Here is a 23,223-nt window from a genome sequence, read left to right on the forward strand (position 1 = left end):
AGACTGAGAGGGCAACAAGCTGTCAGATAATCAGATGAGTTAGATTATGTAACTGCAGTATCTGGAGGTAAAACTGAACCTAAGTGCAAATGTTAGCAGTTATATCCCCCAGCAACAGATAAGTTTGTTAGCACAACTGAATTAAAACATGAGAAGTCAAAGTTTAAGCTAAAAGTTTGGTGATTGTAAACTTTCACAGTTCGATTGGAGTTAGTTTAAAAACACTGGATGCTTGTTTTTCTCCCTAACAGTTTACTTTTTGCAATATGCTGAACTTTACTATCTCAGTGCTAAGCTTGGCCAAAAGACCTGAGAAGTAATAAAAACAGAACAACAACTCTGTGAACTATGTATATAAGCATAAATGTAGAAAAAACAAACATTAACCTGTCTGTGTCAAAAAGACCCATGTAGAACATATGAAATGAACAGATGTCCTTATAATCGTCATAGTTCTCCAAACACACTAACCCAGCATGTCTTTACGTCAGAGTAGATCAAGGTTTTACATCTCAACATTACATGTTTTCCTGCAGCTGTCATACTGACACATGAATATGTCAGCACTGATGATTCATACTAGTCTGTATGGCCGTGACCCCCGACAAATAGACCTGTTATTGTCACTGGTTTATTGACATAGCTGAGTCTTTTGGCTTTTATCCCGAAGGCACTTTTATACAGTGTGATGCTGAGAAATCCATCAAAGTGAGTTTGCTCTTCCAATTACTTTTACTATTATAGGCAGCGTTGCGGTGCTGCCCTGACCTTGCTGAATTCCTTTAAATGGCTGCAGATAATTCTTTATGATGTAGCTCACCTAAGGCCATGAATCATAATGAGGCTGTGTTATGAAGGCATTACCTTCACTTTAATTAAAATAGAGAAAGTAAGACAATGAGCATTTATCTTTGGCTCTGAGGCCTTTACTGTAGCTATAGACACAGATGGAGGCATAGACATATATTCATTTACACATCTACACACACACACACACACACACACACACACATACACACACACACACATACAACCTCCAAATGATTCATAAATTAATGAATGAACTTAAGCGGGGTAATTGAATCCTCTGCCTTTGAGCTGGATCTGATTGATTTGTTATATGTTATTAGATTACTGGTTATAGATGGATCATCATCATAGGAATGAGTGTATGTGTGTTGATGCCACAGTGCTTCATCTCTGACCTTATCATTTTTTGTTTCCACTTTCTAACACTAACCCAGGAACTCTGTTTGATGAGATAATTACTATGAATTTACATTAGAGACACATATTGCTTTATGGTCTGTATTGACATTAGTATATACTGTAGGGTTAAGTCAGTCAGTGGAGATGGGGTAGTAAAATGTCTTAACATCTTATTTTAATCAGAAGAGGAACCTTGTGGTGCAAAACATTAATACAGATGGTTTAAAACTAGTCGATACACAGAGAGGAGAGGGCTGTTCAAGGGTTTTTGGCTTGAGGGGCAGTCAATTGAGCACATCCCTCCTTCAAGGCCTGTACTCCAAGGTTAGAAACCTGATAAAAATAAATAAATAAATAAACCAAATCCAGGATTTGCTCTTGCTCTGCCGCTTGTCAAATGCACTAGATTTAGCAAATTCCTACTGACAGACAGACAGGCACAAGTGATTACATAACTTCGCTGGTAAAAGGAGTACAAAAAAGAAAAAAATAAATCAAGTATTAATTCAGTTAAATCAAACCACTACATCTACATTCAGGTGTCTGTGAGTATTGGGGACTTGATTGTGGATAAAATGCAGGTCCTTATAATATGAGGTATGTAGTTCTTTTATTTATTTATTTTTATTTATTTAAGAAAAGGAGGAACAATGCATATTAATGAAAATTTAAGAAAATGTAAATATGCCAGATTATAGCCATCTGTAGACCTCCTGGCAGGTTGATGTTACACAAAAACACACTAAATACATGCAGGGACAAATACAGATACTATAAAATGCAACATGGCCAATGTTAGCACAGACATTTAGTACAAAATAATTTAAAATTAATCTGTATTGCATGCACCATTAGCCTGTACAAAATATTGAGCAGAAACACCCAAGTGCTCTATTTTAAGGATACACTAAATCTAAACAATCTCTACACAAAAATATAAATATATTGCACAAGGCTCGATCTCATCTTATTTCATGGTCACATTCTTGATTGTCTCTCAACCACAGTTTCAAATGTCTTTTAATCCTGAAAGACCTAGAACTATTTTACAGGGACATCCCTCTCTACATCTAGCCTTTCCTAGCCTTTTATGACAATATTATCCTCTGCATTTTGCATTTTTTCAGTGAAAATCATGTTTTGCCCTATAGTTAATTTACCGATGGTGTATATGTTCATAAAAGCTCAGAGTAAGGCCTTAAGGATGTAATTGTTATGGAAAAATGATAAATGAAGTTGTTAAAAAAAAAAAAAAAAGCTCAGAGTAAGGTTACTATATTAAAATGGAGAAAAGTGAAGCAAAAGTGACTTTTCCCGCCAAATAAGTGAACATAAAAACAAGTGTCTGCGGCCACTGTCATATGTCAAACTACATGGGTGTTACTGGTGAATCAGTCCTGCTGACAGTGTTTTTATGTTCACTATGGAGCCTCTGAATGCCCAAATGAGACACATCTGATAGCACCGAAAAACTGAGAAACTGAACTGAATGATTTAAATTTAATTGGATTAATGATCCAAGTTATTAAAGGGGTCATATTTTGCTAAACTCACTTTTATTAGTCTTTGGTACATTTATTTGTGTATTTGGACCCTAATAGTTCAAAAAGTTTGAATTTGAACCCTCCAGATGCTGCAAAGCTATCTTTACATTCATTTTGGCAAAAATCAAGTGGATTTCTACAACCCATTTTAATTCCTGCTTAATTTGTTACAATTATAACTAGTTAAGTCACGACATTTGCACATATAAGGTCAAGACTTCAGATGAACATTTCTCCAAGTACGACATAATTGTTTGACAGCAGCAGCGGTTTTAGTCCATACTGAAAATATGTCCAAACTGCGAGTCGATTACCTAAAATGTTCAGTTGTTGGTTGAACAGGACAGAGCAGCACAGTCAACAACCTGGATGGGATGGGGTGTGAAGTGGCTCATTTGCATTTAAAGGGCCAGCGCTCAAAACGACCTTTCTTGTGTCATTAGTCAGAAATAGGGTTGAAGATTGACCTGTGGAGTTGAATTAATGAAGGATTCAGACCCAAGCATAGCATTTACAGATTATGTAGACCACAGGGAAATGTTTTAAAATGCATAATTCCATTTAAAAGGCAAAATATCACTCCTTTAAAGATTGTATATCAGTAGATACTTTTGGTCACCTGCAGCTGTTGGACTCCTTTAGGTTAGGATAAGACATGTTGAAATTAGGACAGGTTTCCAGTAACTTAATGTTAACACATACAGTAGAAAATCAAGGAGAAAAAAACAGAAAGAAAACAATGGCAGTGTTGATTCCTTTTGATGAGCATATTTAGTTTTTTTCTGTTGTTTTTGTGACAGATCATGAACAGCATCTTTGTTTTGACAGTAACTCTAGATGCTTCAGGAAACACTGAGAGATAACAATGTAAAATTACAGTGTAGTTGACAACCTCCCCCCATCCCGTTTGAGAACAAATCACACACATTTCTCTACACAGCATCACACAACTCAGCCTTTTGATGTCCTCAGTTTTTTGTGTAAGTGCTTGTGTAGGTGAGATTGTTAGGTATAACATATGGCTTTGTTTAGATGTGTGTTTGATCTCCAACTCCTGACAGGTAGAGCAAGTGCAGGGGGGGTGAGCACCATCCTGTGGCTCAAAGGGACAGATCTGGGGGGGTGGGGAATCCGTGTGCACATGCATGATAATCTATTCAGATAAAGCACTTTTTATGATGCTCTTTTTGATACACTTCAATCTTTTGTTGTCTGCTCTTCTTCGTTGCTGACTTCATCTGTATCCTGCAGGAAAATCACACACAATGATTGGCCGCGACGATTCACTTCAGACTCTGGGAATAATCCCCTGTGCCATCTCTTGGCTGTTTAAACTCATCAATGAGAGGAAGGAGAAGACAGGAGCTCGCTTTTCTGTTCGCGTGTCTGCAGTTGAGGTCAGTGTTCCTTACAACCCTCATTTGTACTGTTGCTTCAGACTTAAATAAGTTACTTCAGCGCTGGCATTTAATAAAGGAGGCTGCTGACAGTCTGATTTCTTTGAGGTAGCAGTAGTTGCAGTGGAGCTAGCAGTGTATTTTTTGGTTTTAGTTGTCAGTATTTGTAAGCTTTTTAACCTTGTGAATGCACTAGTTTTCTCTAATAAAGCTGCAACATACACGGTTTTGCCTGAAAATAAAATCTAATATAATTACCACCACTATCTTTAGTAAATTACACTATAATACACTGAGTGTGTGTTTGTGTGTAGGTTTGGGGAAAAGAAGAAAACCTTAAGGACTTGCTTTCTGAAGTGGCTACAGGCAGTTTACAGGATGGACAATCACCTGGAGTCTACCTGTGTGAGGACCCCATCTGTGGCATGCAGGTACACACACAAAAACACACACCATTTACAAGTATGATTCACCTTTGTTTTTCCAGGCCTGGGAAGTTTTTGTTGTTTTATCTACCATATACACACTCACTGTGGTAACAAATATACAGACTGTGAGGTTAAGTCTGCAATTTGAGTCAATTTTCTTTGAAAATGGATCAGAGATAAAAAATAAAAAAAAAAAAAAAAAATGCTGCAATCACAAATCGCTGCTTGTTTTGTTCATTACATGTACTTAAATGGAGGTAGCACTCACAGCTGGTTCATTCAAACTAGAAAAAAAAAACAGACTTGAGTGTAGCAGATTCGGAGACATGAACAAAGAGACATTCTGTATTACATTTCTCTCTTTGTTCATGTCTAAAAACCTTCTTAACAGGTACAATCTTCATGTCCACCAGACATATGGTTGTGATTGATTTTAGTCAAAATTGGTTCAAATGTATGCGTATTCCTAATAAATATTAAAATAAATGTTAATGTATATTATGATTAATGTATATTTTTATTCTTTTTATTGAGCACAATTTATAGATTTAAAGAGTCAAAAGATGTAAATGAACCACAAACATGAGATAGATTATATCTATTTAAAGTGGAAAATGTCTTCATATTTGTCAAATATGTACGGTGAGAATATATTAAATGACTTTCTAACTACATTTTACTTCTTTTTTTTTTTTTTCAGCTTTCCCATTGCTTGTATTCTCTTTGATGTATGAGCCATCAAACATAGAGTTAAAAATAATCACCATCATAAATGTTAACATTAGCTCCATTGATTTTATGTAACTCATCACTACATAGCGGTGACCAGTATGTAAACATATACATGTTATATATGTTTGAGCCAAAAAGGCAGAGAGGGTGAGCTTGTGTGCGAGTGTGTAGTTGTAGTTATATGTTTATAGGATTAGAGGGTCTGATACAAGCACATCTGTGTAATCCTTAACTAATCTGACATAATCTCATCAGTAATGATATCCTGCAGTACTACACACATGCCCAAACTCTCCCTCCCTCCCTCCCTCCCCTGTGCTAAAATGAATCCTCCCTGTCTGGCTCTCCTTCATCTGGTCACTTTGAGCTGCTTAATTATCACATAAAAAGGTGCCAAATACTCACACCATTGTATTTTTCTTCCCACGCATTTTCAGCTCCAGAACCAATCTGAACTGCGTGCACCGACCCCTGAGAAAGCTGCGTGGTTCCTCGATGCAGCCATAGCAGCACGCCACAGCAGCCAACGCCCTAACACCACCGAAGAAGAGCACAGGAACTCACATATGCTGTTCACGTTACACATATACCAGTATCGCATGGAAAAGACAGGCAAAGGAGGGAGTAAGTACTTCTAGTGTTGTGTTTGTTCCAATTATTATCATTAAACATGTTACTGGTACCACCACTTTATGTAATTACTAACATCAGGCATAATATTAAGACTAGCACTAGTAATAATAACAAATGACTCATCCAGTACATCCTCTAGTATATCATAAAGACACAAAAAGACAAAAAAGACACAAGCATGCTGTTTACGACTAGGAAAAGCAGGATGGCTATAAATATTAATGATGGACAGATCACCCTATTTACCAATTGTCAGTATAAATAAACAAAAAGCTTTAGCATCTGAGCCTTTGACAGAGTATAGTCACAGTCTATATGATCCCTATATAGACTCTGTGTTCATGGTAATTCAGAGTCTTATCACACATTCTCTGGCACCTGTATAAATAACTGAGTGATAATGCAGGGGTATCATTATGTTCTTTGTGTGTGTTTGACAAAGAAAGACTGTGACAGATGCCTGACCAAAATATCGCTGATAATTATTCCCTTCAGTATATATATATATATATATATATATATATATATATATATATATATATATATATATATATATATATATATATATATATATATATGAGTGGGAGAAAGAATTTTTTTTCTTCTTTTTTTGCGTTGTTTGTGTTTCAAAGTGTCGGCACACATACAATTAAAAGAGAAGAAGAAAAAGAAAAGCCAGTGATAAGACATTCAGGCAGTGAAGATACTTGAGGATGACATAAAAAGATAAGGATGAGGCTTCAGCTGGAGATGCCTCATATAATTATAATTTTTGAAATATTTTTGTGTTTTTCTTTACTCTGCCAGAAGTCATACAGTCAGTTATATTCTGCACTAATGTAAGACACCTGGTTGTGAATCATTCTGGAAATTGAAAAAAAAAGGATTGTTTGCAAAAAAAAGGTCCAGTATTCTATCTGTGACTACACTATAGAACCCCCATCCTAGTAATTATTGAAAGTATAGTTAACTTGTTTGGCATCATATTAGTACTGCACTAACTCAGCCACTCTCTGTTTGAGGCCTGTCTGTGTGAACTCTATCTTCTCGCCACTGTTTTGATAGTTGAATCGGTCTTTCTAAATGATCTGTAGGTCTGAGTGTGATGGTAAATGGTTATCCCAACAGGCTTCACCCAGTATCAGCCAGGATCAGGTCTTTTCAACCTTCCCTCAGGATTCTACTCTCCTCTGTTGAGACCTTAAACAGGATTAAATTGTAACAGAAAATTAAGAAATGGTTTACGTGTTAGTTTGTGTCCTTTTAGTGAAACTTACTAACAAGTAAATATGATTTTTTTTTTTAAAAATACACCCATGAGCCATAACATCATTACCACTGACAGTCAAAGTGGTTTTAATTTGGATTATCTCATTACAGTGGGCCCTGTCACTGGGTGGGATATATTAGGCAGCAAGTGAACATTTAGCTTTTGAAGTTGATGTGTTAGAAATAGCAAAATGGGCAAGAGCAAGGATCTGAGAAAGACTGACAAGGGAGAAATTGTGGTGGCCAAATCACTGGGTCCGAGCATCTCCAGATCTTGTCGTTTATTCCCAATGTAAAGTTGGTTAGTGCCTACCAAAAGACAGTCAGAACATCAACTGGATCTCAGCCAATTGAACATCTGTGGGAGCAGAACATTATTACATCTGTCTAATATTGTGTAAGTAAATGTTCATTTTAAATTGTAATGAAATAATTAATATTATCACCACTTCCTCTCTTAGTGGTCAGAATATTATGGCTGATGGTGTCTTTTTATTTTTTTCTTTTGTGAACATCAGCAAAAATAAAAATGTAGAACAAGTTAAGACATTTCAGCTCAGATGTAGATACTCACAGTTGGCAGAACCAATGACTATGAAGGAGGTAAATATTCAGGTGAGGTGATTCTGTCTGAGGTTAGCTATAAGTCATTCAAACACTTACAAAAATAGCAGAAATGTTCAAACCAATGTATAGCATAAAATGACCCCACGTTTTATTAAACACATCTGCATCGGTTTTGTCAAATTGTCTTTTGACACATATTCAGGTATTTATTTTTTTATTTCGAAGATACCCCCCCCCCCCCAAAAAAAAAAAAAAAAAACAATTGAAAAGAAGTTTGGAAAAAAGTAAAAAAAAAATAAAAAAAAAAAAACATTCGAAAAGGATGAATGTGAAGTACTACTTATATACTCCCGCCCCCTAACCCCATCTTTTTCTACTGATCACAAAGTCCCATGTCAGTTCCTCAAAGTACCTTAACAAATCTTACACGTCAAAATAAATTGTAAACAATCCTGCACAAAAGGCAAAAAATATTATATATATCTAAAGTAAACTCCATCCATTTCATAGCCGTATTACACATATAGATAGAATTCCCCTCAAACATAAGTAGACAAAAGAAATTCTAGATCCAAAAGGACACTCCAATATATGGAAATAAAGCAACCAAAAAAGAAAACAAATATCACACAAATGTACAACAATTTCACTGTGACTCTTTGACCACCATGTCTGAAAAGGAATAGTAAGAAGTCGAGCCCACATTGTCCCACCCCAATTCCACATGACTTGGCCAATCAGCCAATGTATACAGTCCATAACAAAGGACAAGTCAGTCACTAAATTACAAAAAAGACAACAAATGATTATGTACCATCAACAACCATTACTATTATACTCTCGTTCACTGCCACTATATCTCTGAAAAATAAGGTTTTTATACATTCTATGATGTTTTCACACTGTTTGATATTAGTTCCATTCTGTTCCACAAAACCACTCCACAACCTGAAATGCACATCTTTTTAAGATTTGTTCTAGTGAAATGTTTCATATTTTGTCTCTGTCTGTATAGACTTGTGCCATTATCAATGGGACTTTGCTTGTTGCCCAGTTCAGAGGAACACATTTTCCTGCACATTCTGCAGAGTTGCCTTTTATATTTCTCAGTGATAGTGACATTTGTTACCCTAGTGTGCACAGTGGGTCACAAATATTTGCAGATTTTACAGACTTTTAGTTATTTCCTCACAAACCATTTAATACGTGCTCCTTTTAGAGTTCAGCAGAAGTTAAACCTCCAGAATGACTCTTTGAAATATCCAAGACTAGAATCAATCTCATTTACATTTTCATGCTTTTCTCACCTCGGTCTCTAACATCATTTCTCTCAAATCATTATTTCTCTATTCTCTATTCATGACACATTTTCCATTTTTGCTAGTGTCAGGAGGTCGCAGCCGCCTCCACCTGCTGGACCTGGGCAGCTGTGACGTCAGAGTACTTGGTGAAAGTGGAGGAGGAGCAGGAGGAGGAGGAGGAGGAGGAGGAGGAAAAAACAGGGAGAACTCTTCACCCAGCTCGGCCCCTCTGTGCCTTTCTCTATCTGCTCTTGGCAACGTAATCCTGGCTTTGGTCAACGGGAGCAAACACATCCCATACAAGTAAGGCAGTGTACATGTCTGTCTGTGTGTGAGAGACAAAATTATAGAGGAGAGGGTGAGAAAACATGAAGACCTGGAAGCTTTCAACAGTTTGAAGGAAGCTGAGAGCAGGAATAAGTACATAGTAGATACATCAGGTCCCAGGTGACAATATAGAAACAACAGAAAGAGCGAAAGGTGGAATGGGGAAGAAAGGAGGATGTTTTGGACCTGGAAGAGAAGAGGAAAGCAGAGGACAGATCTCTTAGGTTCCCTCAGGTTTGGGGGACTTAATGCTATAAACAACAACAGCTGCTGTTACATATTCATCACATTCATTTTGCTGGTTCACTTACGGTTCCTCCTGAGAGATGAAATGGAGAGGTAACTCAAACAGACTGAGGACAGTAAAAACATGAGGACGAATATAAAAATACAATATTAATTTCAATATTTAGATAGTGGAGAGTACAGTGATACTCGCTATGACACTGTGTATGTGTTGCTGAGTATGACTGCTGTATGTCAGTGTGGATAGACTGTGCCATATATGAACCGACCTGTGACCGTCCTTATTTCACCTTTCCTTTCATTTTAAGTCATCTTTTCAACCTTCCTTCCTTCTTGCGATTCCACTCTCCTTTAGGCTGTGAAGCTCTGTGATCCCAGCTTGGCTAATTTAATCACCAGCTTTTGCATTTACATTGCAAAACAACCTTCTTCCTACAGTGATATTGAAGCTGTAAGCAAAGCTGTGCTGAGTCTAGTTTATGAGTGGTGACCCAGACTGCTTTTTATGTTGTCGGATTATAAGAGGACTTGGTGCAGTTTAATAATGGAGGCTGTACTGCTGCCATTGATACCTCTGAAAGCGAGTCTATACCAGTACAGCACTGCCAAACCTGAATACATTTCACTGAGCAAAGGTGATAGAATGATTGAATCCTGCTTAGTTCACGTGGATGTGAATAGAAACTGAAATAAAGTGCGTCAGTGCAGGGCTGCTGCCAGTCTCTTATATAAACACTCTGAACTAAGAGTTTGTCTGCTAATGTTTTTATTGAAGGTCAATTTACTTTGGAAATAGAAAAGGAGGATAGTTTACAACAGTATAACATTATCCCTTCCAGTTTTCAGTAACAGTTCATTATACAAACCTGTGTCTACTTCAACAGTATGTAGAGTGTTTAGAGTTTACTTCACCTTAAAATGCAGGAGTTTGTGTTTTGCTGGCATTATAACATCATGTTAGATGAAAATAAAGTTGAGATGTCTGTCAGTACAGTGCATCCTGAGTGCGCATGGATGAGAAGTAAACCTATGACACTGTGAGAAATGATCAGTGTATCAGCAGAGATAGGGTGAGAACAGAACAGTAAAGACACCATAAGGCAGTAAGTCATACCCTGCTGGTATATAATATGTAGAAATCTGTTCTCCCTGTTGATCACTTGAGCCCCAATAAAGCACTCAGAACAGCATTATTATTTTCTTGCCTTTTGTAATATTTTTCTACATCGCTAAAGTTGTTGCTGCTCATAGAGCTAGCATGTCCTCTGTCAGGAAGGAGCTAAGCTAAGTAGCGCCTTAGCAACAGACAGCTAAGCTAACTTGCTCCACATGAAGGTAGTGCTAAGTAATGGCGAAAAGGCGTGAAACACTCTTTATAAAGTTAAAGAGCCACAGTTCTTTCCCACTGCATCACTTCTTTGAGAAATATGTATATTGAGGACTTGCAGCTGACGTCACTGGTCATGTGATTGTTGTTTACACCGCCATATTGGTAGGCACGCTATCTGGATCCAGAAAGTCAGAACTGTTGCTTTATATCGTGTTTTTCTTTGGACTCGTGTTTGTGTGTTTTGTTATTTGCGAGTATGTCTGCTTGTGATAAAGGCACCATAAATGAGTTTCAATGTTTACTAACAACAATGATGCGCGGGCAACTCGGAGGCAAAAACACGAGTACCAGCTCCAGCCGGCTCACATCAGCCGCGTACACCTCCAGGCTCTGCCCCGGAACTCGTGAATGAACCGATATGTTAGCTCTCAAACGGTCCATTAACTGTCTCTGTCCAAAAGCCGATCCCATCTTCTCTTTCACAGCCGCATAATTTAACTTGACCACATTGGGAAGGCTGTCCCATAGTAGAAAAGCAGACTTGCATAGACGGGTGGGAAGTATTGTCACCAGCTCCCCGCTGAACTCACCGGTGTCGCTAGCCGTAGCACCGACTGCTACTTCCAGCTGCTTCACCGGCAAAGGGAGCAGGTAGAGCCACAATCACTTTCTCTCTATAGCGTGATAGGTCAGGGGAAGCCCTCCTGGTAGGTTTAAAGGAGTCTTCTTCACCGTACCACATGATGACAATTCTTTTTTTCCACGCCGCTAAACACAGCAGGCACGCAGGCTAACTATACTGAGAAGCTACGCTAACCGTGGTAATAACTATAAACAACGGTCGGCAAAACAGAACCACCGCTGCCACCAGTGGAACCCAGCGGTTTTTATCCCTAACTTATAACTGGTGAAAGCTAAGTAACAAACGGCATACATGAGTTTAGCAGGTCCATCATTTAACATGTTGTACAATCCAAGGAAAGCTTGCCTACCAATATGGCGTTGTAAACACAAAACCACGTGATTATGTGATGTTTGTGCAAAACCTCAATTGGCAGCAGAGGGGTCGTCCTCAACCCTGCAGAGTACTTTACTCATGGTGTAACAGTGTCACTAATCTAACAGCTCATTAAAGTAGTGGAAAATTTTAATGTTGACTCTGTTTTTATGAAAATGATTGATTCTTATTTTATTGAGTCTGTTTTAACGTTTTATCTGCTGGTTTGGATCACTTACTTTTAAAAGTCAAAAATGCCTGGAACACATTGTATGGGTGTACAGCAAGATCGCAGGCATAAACCTCCAGGAGCTTTCCACCCTGAGAGTGGTGAAAAAGACCTGATCGATCACTGCAGACAGTAGTCACCTTCTGTCTGTCTGCTGAATCTAAAATGCTGCCATCTGGACATAGATACAGTCTGCCCAGGTGTAGGACAAACAGACTGAAGAACTCATTCATACCTATTTCCACTGGCCTTTTTAATAATATTACATAACACTCTGTCCCTCAATGTATTTTTCATTCTTTTATTAGTGTGTGTGTTTGGATTGGTGTTGTTTTTTATGTTTGACTTACTGCTGGCTGTAAAATGAATTGCACTTCGGGGATGATGAAGTACTCCCTGACCTTGACCTTGAAAGTTGCATTAACTCAATACTTTAACAGTGTTGAGCATATGGGTCAATGTTTCATCAAAATTGAACAAACTTTTGTTTCCAAAATGTGTGCAAACCTATTTTTCATGCTGAAACATCTCTTGATTTTAAGTGTTACTCACTAACCCTGTGAATAACTTTTTCGAGTGTAGTTTTATCCCCCAAATGTTTAAACCTTGTACTTTGTTAAATGTTAAATATCAATATATTTGGAGATATGGCTATAGACAGGAGAATATAAACTACAGTGAAAGCAGGAGTAAAAGCATGCAGAGATACAATAATAGTATGGAGAGTGTTAGACTTCCTCTCTCCAAACAATCTCTGTGTTTTATGAATTTTTATACTGTGAAGGAACTGCATTTGTAAAACATCCAAGGAGCATAGAAATAAGTTTCTGCATGTTAAAGTCAAGTTTTTTGGGAAGGTCTATAGAAGAAGGGAGGAGACACAAATCCATGTGTGCATTTGGGTGTAAAGCATGGAAGCAAAAAAATTTTTGGCGTATACACTAGATGAGCACCTTTGGAGCCAGCTCTCATAATTTATGAACATGATAAACCAACCACTAATATGAGAAACCAACAGTCAGCACCTCTGAAAAAGAGAGAAAAGCAATCCAACACAAAGTAGCAGTCATTTCCATGATAGAGCACTGTAAAAAAAAAAAAAAAAAAGAAAAGAAAAAAAAGAAAAAAGCCAACAATCTGTTCAAATCCAGCTACAGTCCAAGAACTGTGCCTTATTCATTTTATTATAACTGAATGCTGAGCCTGTTTCCCAGTGCTTCACGACTTTAAGGATGGGGTCCCAGCCTGTTCTTATAATCCCAGTCCTGTTCCAGTCCTGTTGCTAGGTAACCAGTGATTTCATGTTAGAAGATCAGTACAATATTGAACATTGTTGTGCTCTTATATTTTCCCAGTTCAGCAAAAAGGGCAGACACTTGCCTCTCATCATAAAAAGATGCATGTAGTGTATCATCACATAGACAGGCAATAGGCAATGCTTAGTGTACTTTCAGATGGTCTGACATTTACATACAGTATTGTGATCTTAACCCTTTCACCTTCTGTACTCTCAGAAAATCAACTCATAAAAGAAACTGCAGGGACACAGGTGTGGATCTTAATATTAGTTTTGTGCACTGACAGTAATCTAAGAATTATCTGCATTTATAATAGGTTGGTTTTAATCATAGCAGGCATAATGTTACATATAAAAAAAAACTTCCTGGTGAAACTCTAGTAATGAATCTTGCAAAGGCTGAAATGTTAAATCTAATCTAACGCACCTACCACTTGAATTAACATGCAAATGAATACTTCTTAGTCATGAATTTTAGCTACATTAATCTCAAGGAGAGACAGAGAGATATATGGGGAGGGATTGTTGAAGCCTGAGGCAGCAACCGGAGAAAGAAGAAGAGAGGAGAGGAGAATAAAAAGGCATCGATGAGAAAGAGGAGGTCAAGACAGAAGTGTGTACTCACTTAATGTGTATCTGTGTGCATGTGAGTCTACACATACGTGTTGGAGAGACATGCCTGCAGGCTGTGTTTTTAGAAAAAGGGGACAGCAGCATGAGGTATTGGGCCACGAAGGAGCTGTACTCACTGTCAGCCTGCAGGCCTCAGCACACACACACACACACACCTACGCACACACACACACACACACACACACACACACACACACACACACACACACACACACACACACACACACACACACACACACACAGGCTTGTGAATGACTGCAGTATCCCACCCAGTAGAAAGTCTTTTCTTAAGCACACAGCCTAGTTTTACTCCTCCATCTGTGAGTATAATCTCTCTGGGAGATAGATCATCTCCCAATATTAGACCTCAGTACAGAATATCCTGAGTGTTTCTTTTAGGTCTTTGTGAGCTTTAGGCTGAATTAGTGACCTCTCATCTCATTCTGTGGTATCGATCAAAACATATCAATAATAATTAGCATTAACTCAGCTTTTGAATCTTTCAGCATCTTTAATGTGAGTCATATGTTATATGATTATCAAGTATCACATGTGAAATGAGAGCATTTTCTCCAACCTGTAGAAAGTGTTTAGTCAGTCGCAGTTTATTTATATCACACTTTTCATAGACACAAACTGTTATCACAAAGTGTGAAACAGTTCTCCTGTGAAAGCCAGATATAAAAGGAAGGTCTTGAGTTTAATTTTAAAAATACCAGCATATTTTGTCATCCTTTGGTAATACTTTCCTAGATAATGTGTGAGTGTCTGCATAAAAATCGACCAGTTTTGTCACCTTCTCCTTTTGACTGTGTGTGGGTTTCTAGTGTGTCTTTATGCTTACATCCTGCTGTATGTCTGTTACTAAGGGACAGCAAGCTGACCATGTTGCTAAGGGAGTCGCTAGGCAACATGAACTGCCGGACCACCATGATTGCTCACATCTCTGCCTCACCCAGAGATTTCTCAGAAACCCTTTCCACCATCCAGATTGCATCCCGCGTCCTCCGTATGAAAAAGAAGAAAACTAAAGTCACTGTGGTGAGTTACAATAAAACCTAGATGCTTCATTAACATTCAAAGGCTTTCTCTCTAAATTTCATAAAACTTACAATCGGGTACATTAAGGTCAAGTTAATAAAAACTAGAAGGATATGTAAAAGGGTATTATTTCACTTGTTAAGCTATTGATAAATGTATTGCTATCATTTATTACTAGGAAGTGATATTCACTGTGACTGATGACAATGATGGAAGTTCAAGCTGAAATTATTTATGAATATTTATTTTATCATTTCCTCTACCTTAAAATCCAAACCCACATGCACACGATGTGCTGCTGACATGCTCATCACCCCCACCTATCATAGCTACTTATTTCAAAAGTGTACAGCAAGAGAAAAGTGTGGGAAGAGGGTATTATTCTGTCAGAAAAAAAAGCTCTGAAGAACCTAGGCACTAGAAAAATGTAATTCTTAAAATGTATTTGGCTTCAGGGTGTGTTTATTTTGTCTACCGTCTACCTTTTCTATCTCTGTGGCCAAAGGCAGATGAATGGCTAGAAAGTCAAGAACTCTTTTTTCTAATACTCTGCGAATCTAAAATAAGTATATTTTCTATTCATCCACCTTCCCTACTCAGCAATACACCTCCAGTTCTTCTGGAGGAGAGAGCTCCTGTGAAGAGGGTCGCATGCGTCGCCCGACACATCTGCGACCGTTTCATCACCGTGGTGACGCTGACTCAGATCTGCCATTGCTGCGCTTGTCTAGTGACCCTGATGAGTACTCAAGCAGCGAACAGTCATGTGACACAGTAATTTATGTGGGACCGAATGGAGCTGCAGTGTCAGATAGAGAACTGACGGATAATGAAGGACCACCTGAATTTGTACCAATTATTCCTGCTTTGCTTCGAGGTAAAACATCAGAGACGCATCAAGCACAAAGTCAAGCAGCCGGAGGCCAGAATAAGGTAATTTAAGTACATTTAAAGTTGCACTGACAGTAATGAGTCATTCCATACCAACTAAACCAGGCCCCGCAGTTCATGTCATGAGTTGGGGTAACAATAAATGGCAGCGTGTTTTCATGTAAATACCTGCTGCTTAAATCAAAGTAAAACACTTTCTCACCCAAACAAATAATCTTTCACTTTCAGGAAGTAATACCATCATTAATTTTCACTTTCTTGCAATTATATTTGGATCCTGTGTAGCACTGAAGTAAACTTTTTATATCTACACATTATTTAGTTTTGCATAACACATTTCCTGCCGAATATCTTGTTACATGCCACTTTGGAGCTTAAAACCCCCACACTTTAAGTATTTAATTTCCCAAGAAGGATTGTTTGAATTTGGGGAAGGTTGTAATATTTGTGTCAGATATACAATATACAAATCTGGATGATGGTTCACTTTCCAGGTCTGTTTGATCCCTATAGAAGTGGTTTTCATTGGCCTCTGTAAATTTGTAAAGTTACAGTTGGTAATGTCTTCTTTCTCTCCAGAAGATCCATGACATTGACTGTGAAGGCCAGAGGAGTTTGCCTGGAATGACCCTAAGCAGAGGAATATTTACTGTGGATAAATGTTAGAAGACTGACTTGCCCTTACCTTGTGTTTCACCAGGTTCAGTCTCAGCCTGAGTGCCAGGAGCAGCCCTGTGGCCCCTCGCAGCCCCTGCCTCAGCCCTCTCAGTCTCTACTGGGGCAGCCTTTGGCCCCGGTGCCAGAAGAAGGAGCCGAGTGCCTGAAGTGTAACACCTTTGCTGAGCTGCAGGAGAGATTGGACTGTATTGATGGCAGCGAGGAGGTGAAGCACTTTTCTGTTTTGTTTTTTTTTGTCATTATTATGCAAACAAGTTGCATATGTACCAGAGACTGATGTTTGACATGTCGTTTGACAAAATGAATATTGATTTTTCTTAAATGGTAGAAGTGTTTTGTCTGTGTCTGCTTAATATTTTCTTCATGTATCTGCATAACCTTTTGTTTGACATCAGAGTGTCTATTTAGAGGCAGCTTTTTGTCGCCTGCATTAATATCGGAAAAATGTTTTCTACTGTGTAACAAACACTTATATTAAATTTCACCAGCCCATTAACATCATATTTATTCATGATATCTGCAGGGTTCTACTTGCCTTTTATACAGGTGTCTTCATGTCAGTGTGGTTACATTTTAGCAGATGAATGATCTTGTCAATTTTCATCTACCTAATCACAACCATGAATGTTCCAGTTGTCTTGGCTAGTTAGAGCCTGATTTTAAAACAAAGGATAAAAATAATTTTCTTTCCGAAAAATCAAGTCAAACTTACTTTCCTCTTTTCAGGTGGCAAAGTTCCCCTTTGAAGAGGTTCCAGCAAACAAACAAGGTAGTAAATATGAGCCATGTCCATCTTCAGCTGTTTCAAATCCAGTTCCTCCTGGTCCTGGCTCTGCTGCTGCTTTGGAGACAGATATCAAAACCGGTAAATCACACCCTGAATATAAATACTGCTTGTAATACTATTAGACCTTCATTGACTGTACAGCAATCCATTCAACTGTTAACATTTAAATATGTAATTGAGGCACAAAATTTTACTGCTAAATAAATTAGACTATCTCCCAAAAGCTACAGGTCTCATTATTAAATTGGCTCTGCAAGCTCCGTAAGAGACTTAGTGCAGTTCTCCTCCTCGCCAGCAGCTTCTAGAAGGAGGACCAATGATCAACAACTGCAGGAGATCAAGGAGGTGGTGGAGGAGGCGGAGCTGGCCCAGACCATGATCCACAATCTGACCCAGAGTTCCGGTTCTCCCATAGTCACCAGTACCAGAAGCGTTACAGGAAGCAGTAGCAGCACCTCCAACCCCCTCCTGAGGGCCAAAAGCTCCCATTTGCATGACAGGTGAGGACAACTGCTGGTTTATGATCATAAACATGTTGATATGCACCTTCACCTATTACAATTTGACTTAACAGCCACGAAAATCTAAATGTGGGCGGTAATGCTGACGGTAAGGCACGCCCACTAGGATCACCACGCCTTGGCATCGCCAGCCTGACCAAAACCTCAGATTACAGGTAACGTGAATCCTTAAAACACCAAAAAAGGGCTGATAAGTTATGTTATAACGCCAACATTTAACAATAAAGAAGCTATATCTTTAGCTTCATAGCATGATTGCTTAAGTCATATTTTTTCAGATATAGTCAATGATGAAAAATAAAGCAGCAGTGTCAGGAGAATAAAGTTTGGCCAAAAATATGACTTGACAATTATGCTATGAGACTATTGATATGTGAGTTTCTGTTGTTACTGAGCCTTGTGTGCCTCTGCAGGCCTCCGTCATCACCGTCTCAGCGGTGTAAAGTGTACACCCAGAAAGGCGTGATGCCAGCGACACCTCCTCTGTCATCTCACTGTCTGGCTCAGGACGGCCAGGCCACAGATGCTCTGACCTCAGACAGTAAGTAGATTATTTATGTTTATGCTTTAGGAATATGGCAATAATGTATGTTAAGATATGTTTTTAATATTATCATTTGTACGATTTTTGCTTCCTTCTTATATAATACCATCTTGGAGATTTTTGACGCCAAATATTGAGACAATCCTTCAAACTACCTCTGTCTGCACTTGTAATAACCTACACATTTGCAGTTAGATTAAATTATTGGATAAAAACCAAGAACAATTACACTTCCTAAATGTTCCTTATAATATACAGTTACTGCCTCAGAATATTGCTACAAACAGCATAAAAATGTCAACACATCTGTTGAATGGTCCGATATAATTTCTCTTAATAGGTGTTTGTAGTTTTATGTGCTACCATATGCTGCCTTTTATATATAGTCTTTGCACACTTCAATTTATTCTTTATTCTTCAATTATTAAAACTGACTGTAAGTCAAGTTAATGTGATATAAAAGTACAGGCACTCCCTGAAGCACTTGAGCATGACACAATATTTTTGGAAAAGAACAAATATTGAAAATATGTATTCTACCATGACGCCATTATATAAATTACTACAGCAGCAGTCAATCTGCACTTGGAAAACAAAATAAAATACTATGCCAAATTTGTTTCTGATTTTGCAGACAGTTTGGCTGCTGACAGTGGCCGTTCCTCTACAGAATCTCTGCTGTCCAGAACTTCTCCTGTGGGCATGAGCCCACAAGTTCGAGAGCCAACTCCATCTCTATCTGCCAGCCTTGGCTCAGCTGAGACGCTCTGCGACGATGATGTTCCACCAATACCTCTGGATACACACAGGGACGGTGAGCTGCAGTAAACACTCTGTTTTTATGAAGTATGACCAGCAGGTTATGTGCTGAGAAATTAATGACATTCACAAATTTGTTGACAAGCTCTCCTTCACTTTCAGGCTCTGGTGTGGCAGTAACTGAAGGAATAGTAGGTCCAGTTGGGGAGGATGAACTGCTGTATACTGTGGCTGCTGGAGGTGAGGAGTGCTGTGATGTTACAGCTCTCATGGTGACTCGGGACCTGACCTGTTGTCCAACAAGTATCATCAGCTTCAGCAGTGAGGGTTGTTCTGGTAACGCCCTCACCTCAAGTGTCATCACAGGTGTGGCTGAAGACGGATCTGTGGGAGAGTATCACATGCCTTTGGGCCACGTAGCAACAGCGGGTGTGACAGAAGTTGTTGCAATGGCAGAGGTCAGTGGAAGTCAGAAATTAGTCAGCCATACATGTTTGATATGTGGATCTGTGCTGTAAGGCAGATGAACTGTAAAAAATATTCAATTTTTTAAATGTAATTTGAAGCAAGTAAGACAATATTAAATCACCCAAGTATCAACTATCACCCAAACTTGTTCTGAATGATGCATCAAAAATTATAGGAAGTCATTCTGACAAATATTGCAATATGAGCCACAGTTTTAGTAGGAATGGTTGCCACAATAATGTTGTGATTTGCTAATGCATATATAGTTGTCACTCCTGTATGGGGGTATAATAGACAACATACTGTATACTTCAAAATTATTAAAACTATCAGCCTTCTGGTACTTAAATAGGTACCATTTTATGCCAAATCTTAAATTACATATTTTCCAGTTTTAATTGTTGAGTCTTACCTGCTGATGCTGGTCCATTCTACAGGTTGCCATGGCGAAGCTGCGGATCGAAGGTGAGGCCTTAGCCACAGTCATCTCTAACTCACCTGTATCCTCCTGGCTCAGTGATCTGAGTATGGGCAGTGATGCTGACCAGTCTCTGCACAGCTTCAGTCAATCTCAGAGCCAACAAGGAGAGGCGATGGCTGAAGCTGAACTTAACCAAAGTCTTTCCCTTGGAGATGAGGACCTCGCTGCATGTGAAAGCCATCAGAGGAGAGGAAGTCTGGATGGAGAGGTGGTGCTGTCAGAAAATGGAAGTGAAAAGGGCACACCTACTAAGGACAGGCTGAGGAAACTACCTCCACCAATGAGTAAAACTAGCATCCAGACTCTGGGGGGACCTGGGAATCTGTCCCCTTTCAAGACCACTATCAGTGTCCACCCATGTGTAGCCGTCAAACCAATGGTCATAAAAGAGCCAACCATCCTCTCTTCACCAGTCAAAACCAATCTAATAAAAGATCCGGTCAAACTTAGTGCACCGCTTTTAGGCTCTATGTCCAGTGAGATGAGCTTTGAAGATCCCTGGTTGAAACGTGGCATCGAGGACGGCAAGTCCAAAGACCTGGTGTGTGAAGTGAAACCAGAAAAGAGGGAGGCAGAGCATTTGAAAACCAACCTGAGCCACAACCCAGGAGAGAAGGCTGGAGCTGTGACAGGGAACCACCAGAGCCTCTGCAAGGAGGGTAAGAAATCCAGTGATATACTGTACTTAGAAAGTAATAATTCAAACAGCACTTTATATTTAATTTATCATTATTAGTAGAGCTTTATTACACAAATTAGTGGCATATAGGCTCTGTCTTCATTATAACACGCTTACCAATGGTTCATTTTTCCTGACTCTCTACAAACTCTACAAACTCTACAACTAAAGCCATTAACTAACACTTTTCCATCAATGAAAATTCTAATTCCACTTTTTCTTTGTTGGCCCTGATTGAAAATTTGTCTTGGGCACAGTGCCATAATCTGTCGCATTTTAAAACATAAATGGAGACATTTGACAGTACAATTTACCTTTGAAGACATAAACATGCATTCATAAAGCATGAACAACAAAACTACATGACACTAAAATTAAATGGTTAAGTGGTTTGTATGAATCACACATTGCCCTTTAAGTTTTTAGAGTCAGTAGCTCAACAGCAGTTGGAATAAATGACAGCTTCGGGCAATCAGATTTGCACTTTGGCGCCCTGAATCGTCTACCTGAAGGTAATAATTTGATTTCAGGAAAGGGGGGAAGGTGAGGGTCGGCTATGGTTTTTGTTCCTTTCTTATACAGACTTTTTGTGGGTTCAGTCTGGTTATTTTGTGCATGCTGGTTAACCAGGTTTTAGCTGAACAGTTAAGTTATAATTATTTTGACATGTTTTCCTCTGTAGGGTAAAGGTAGGAATACCACAAGAATACTCATTTCCCTATTCATTAAATATGATGTATTTGTATAGTCCCCAAGTACAACAAAAATGTTATTAGATCCCCAAGGGGAACTGATTCTAGACTTAATGTAGTGGAATTTTAAGATGTAAAATAGATGAAGATGAGATTAAATAAGATTATTGAGGGGAAAACTGTTGGTTAATGGGCCAGTAGTTGGAAAACACACATAGAATAAAGCTTGATAATTGCTTTGTAGTGACTAATAAAAACCAATATGCAAATAATAAAACTTATATGCAACTAGTTCATGATATGCATTTTTAATAGTGGCAATAGTAAATGTGTATTTTAAGTGTATGAAGTATCGTCCTTCGTCAGCAGGTGTGGACCATGAGGTGGTGTCATCTCCAGACTCCTTTAAGAGGGTTGTGGATGGCTGTGAGATTGTAGCTGTTGTCGCCCAGGGAGAATGCCTGACTAGCATCTACAGCCCAGATATCCATCGTACTGCCAGTCTGCCACGTGGCTGGCACCGTCTCAACCGCCACGATGGCTTGGATAATGGAGTCGAGTACCGTAATCTTGGTGTAACAACGTCAACTCCCTGCAGTCCACGTTCAACACTTGACCGCCGGGGATCCACTGGAAAACAGGGCTTTTTCTCCCACAAGAAGGGGGGAATTCCACCCCTGCCACCGGTGAGGAAGTCCAGCCTCGACCAGCGGAACAGAGCAGCTGGTGCTCAGGTCAGTCCTCTGCACCAACCCAATCATGGGCTCTTATTGCTGGGCAGTTCAGCAGAAGATGCAGGAGCATCTGGATGTGGTGGTCCCAGACAGCGTGGCGCCAGCATTGACAGCAGCAGACTTTTCAGCGCCAAGTTGGAACAGCTTGCAAACAGAACCAACTCTCTGGGTCGAGCCCACAGCTCCCACACTGGTTCCCACCATTATGACTGCTTCTCCTTGGAGAGAGGGGAGAGCCTGAGAGGAGGAGGAGGAGGAGTTAAGGGAGACAGCACCATGCCTCGTACAGGCCGCAGCCTCACCCGTGGCGGATCAGTGTCTTCTCCTACCGCAAATCCCAGCAGCCCCAGTTTCGGTGCTAGTCCTGGTGGTCCAAGCAGCGCTCCACAGTCACCAGCAAAAACCAGCAGTCAATCAAAGATCTCAGCGGTCAGTAAGCTGCTTATGACCAGCAGTCCCAAGGCCAGAAGTCTGTCTACCTCCAGCACCAAGACACTGAGCTTCTCAACCAAGTCTCTAAGTCAATCGACCAGTCGCAGCTCCAGCCTCCCACCTAATGGAAAGGTACGATTATTTACTCATGTACCTGTACTCTACATGACCCAGTGAACCATGTGATTAAACCTTAGCATGCAGAAATCAATTAAATCAGGGCACTTCTCTTACTGTCTTCAGCATAGAGTGACTATAAAGAAGGCGGCTGTGACTCTGTTTCATGTCACTATAGATAATTGACGATGAAATATCACAGTTAGGAGAGATGTCATGTTGCTCCTTTGATAAGTCACAGAGTCTGCAGGACAGACATA

General features: G+C 39.3%; 1 protein-coding gene across 1 annotated transcript in view; it reads left to right on the forward strand.

The window, feature by feature from the left end:
• Positions 1–23,223, forward strand: part of kif26ba (kinesin family member 26Ba) — a 103,572-nt gene that overhangs the window by 67,647 nt on the left and 12,702 nt on the right. Inside the window, exons 8-22 of the mRNA XM_030130322.1 lie at positions 4,005–4,150; positions 4,465–4,581; positions 5,748–5,934; positions 9,164–9,383; positions 15,009–15,180; positions 15,781–16,113; positions 16,772–16,954; positions 17,476–17,614; positions 17,832–18,036; positions 18,111–18,212; positions 18,471–18,598; positions 19,236–19,415; positions 19,523–19,818; positions 20,266–20,968; positions 22,050–22,978. Coding sequence (XP_029986182.1) covers positions 4,005–4,150; positions 4,465–4,581; positions 5,748–5,934; positions 9,164–9,383; positions 15,009–15,180; positions 15,781–16,113; positions 16,772–16,954; positions 17,476–17,614; positions 17,832–18,036; positions 18,111–18,212; positions 18,471–18,598; positions 19,236–19,415; positions 19,523–19,818; positions 20,266–20,968; positions 22,050–22,978 — 4,040 coding nt within the window. The remainder of the gene's footprint in view (positions 1–4,004; positions 4,151–4,464; positions 4,582–5,747; positions 5,935–9,163; positions 9,384–15,008; positions 15,181–15,780; positions 16,114–16,771; positions 16,955–17,475; positions 17,615–17,831; positions 18,037–18,110; positions 18,213–18,470; positions 18,599–19,235; positions 19,416–19,522; positions 19,819–20,265; positions 20,969–22,049; positions 22,979–23,223) is intronic.

Source organism: Sphaeramia orbicularis, chromosome 3 (genome assembly GCF_902148855.1).
Source record: "Sphaeramia orbicularis chromosome 3, fSphaOr1.1, whole genome shotgun sequence".
Classification (NCBI taxonomy): Eukaryota; Metazoa; Chordata; class Actinopteri; order Kurtiformes; family Apogonidae; genus Sphaeramia; species Sphaeramia orbicularis.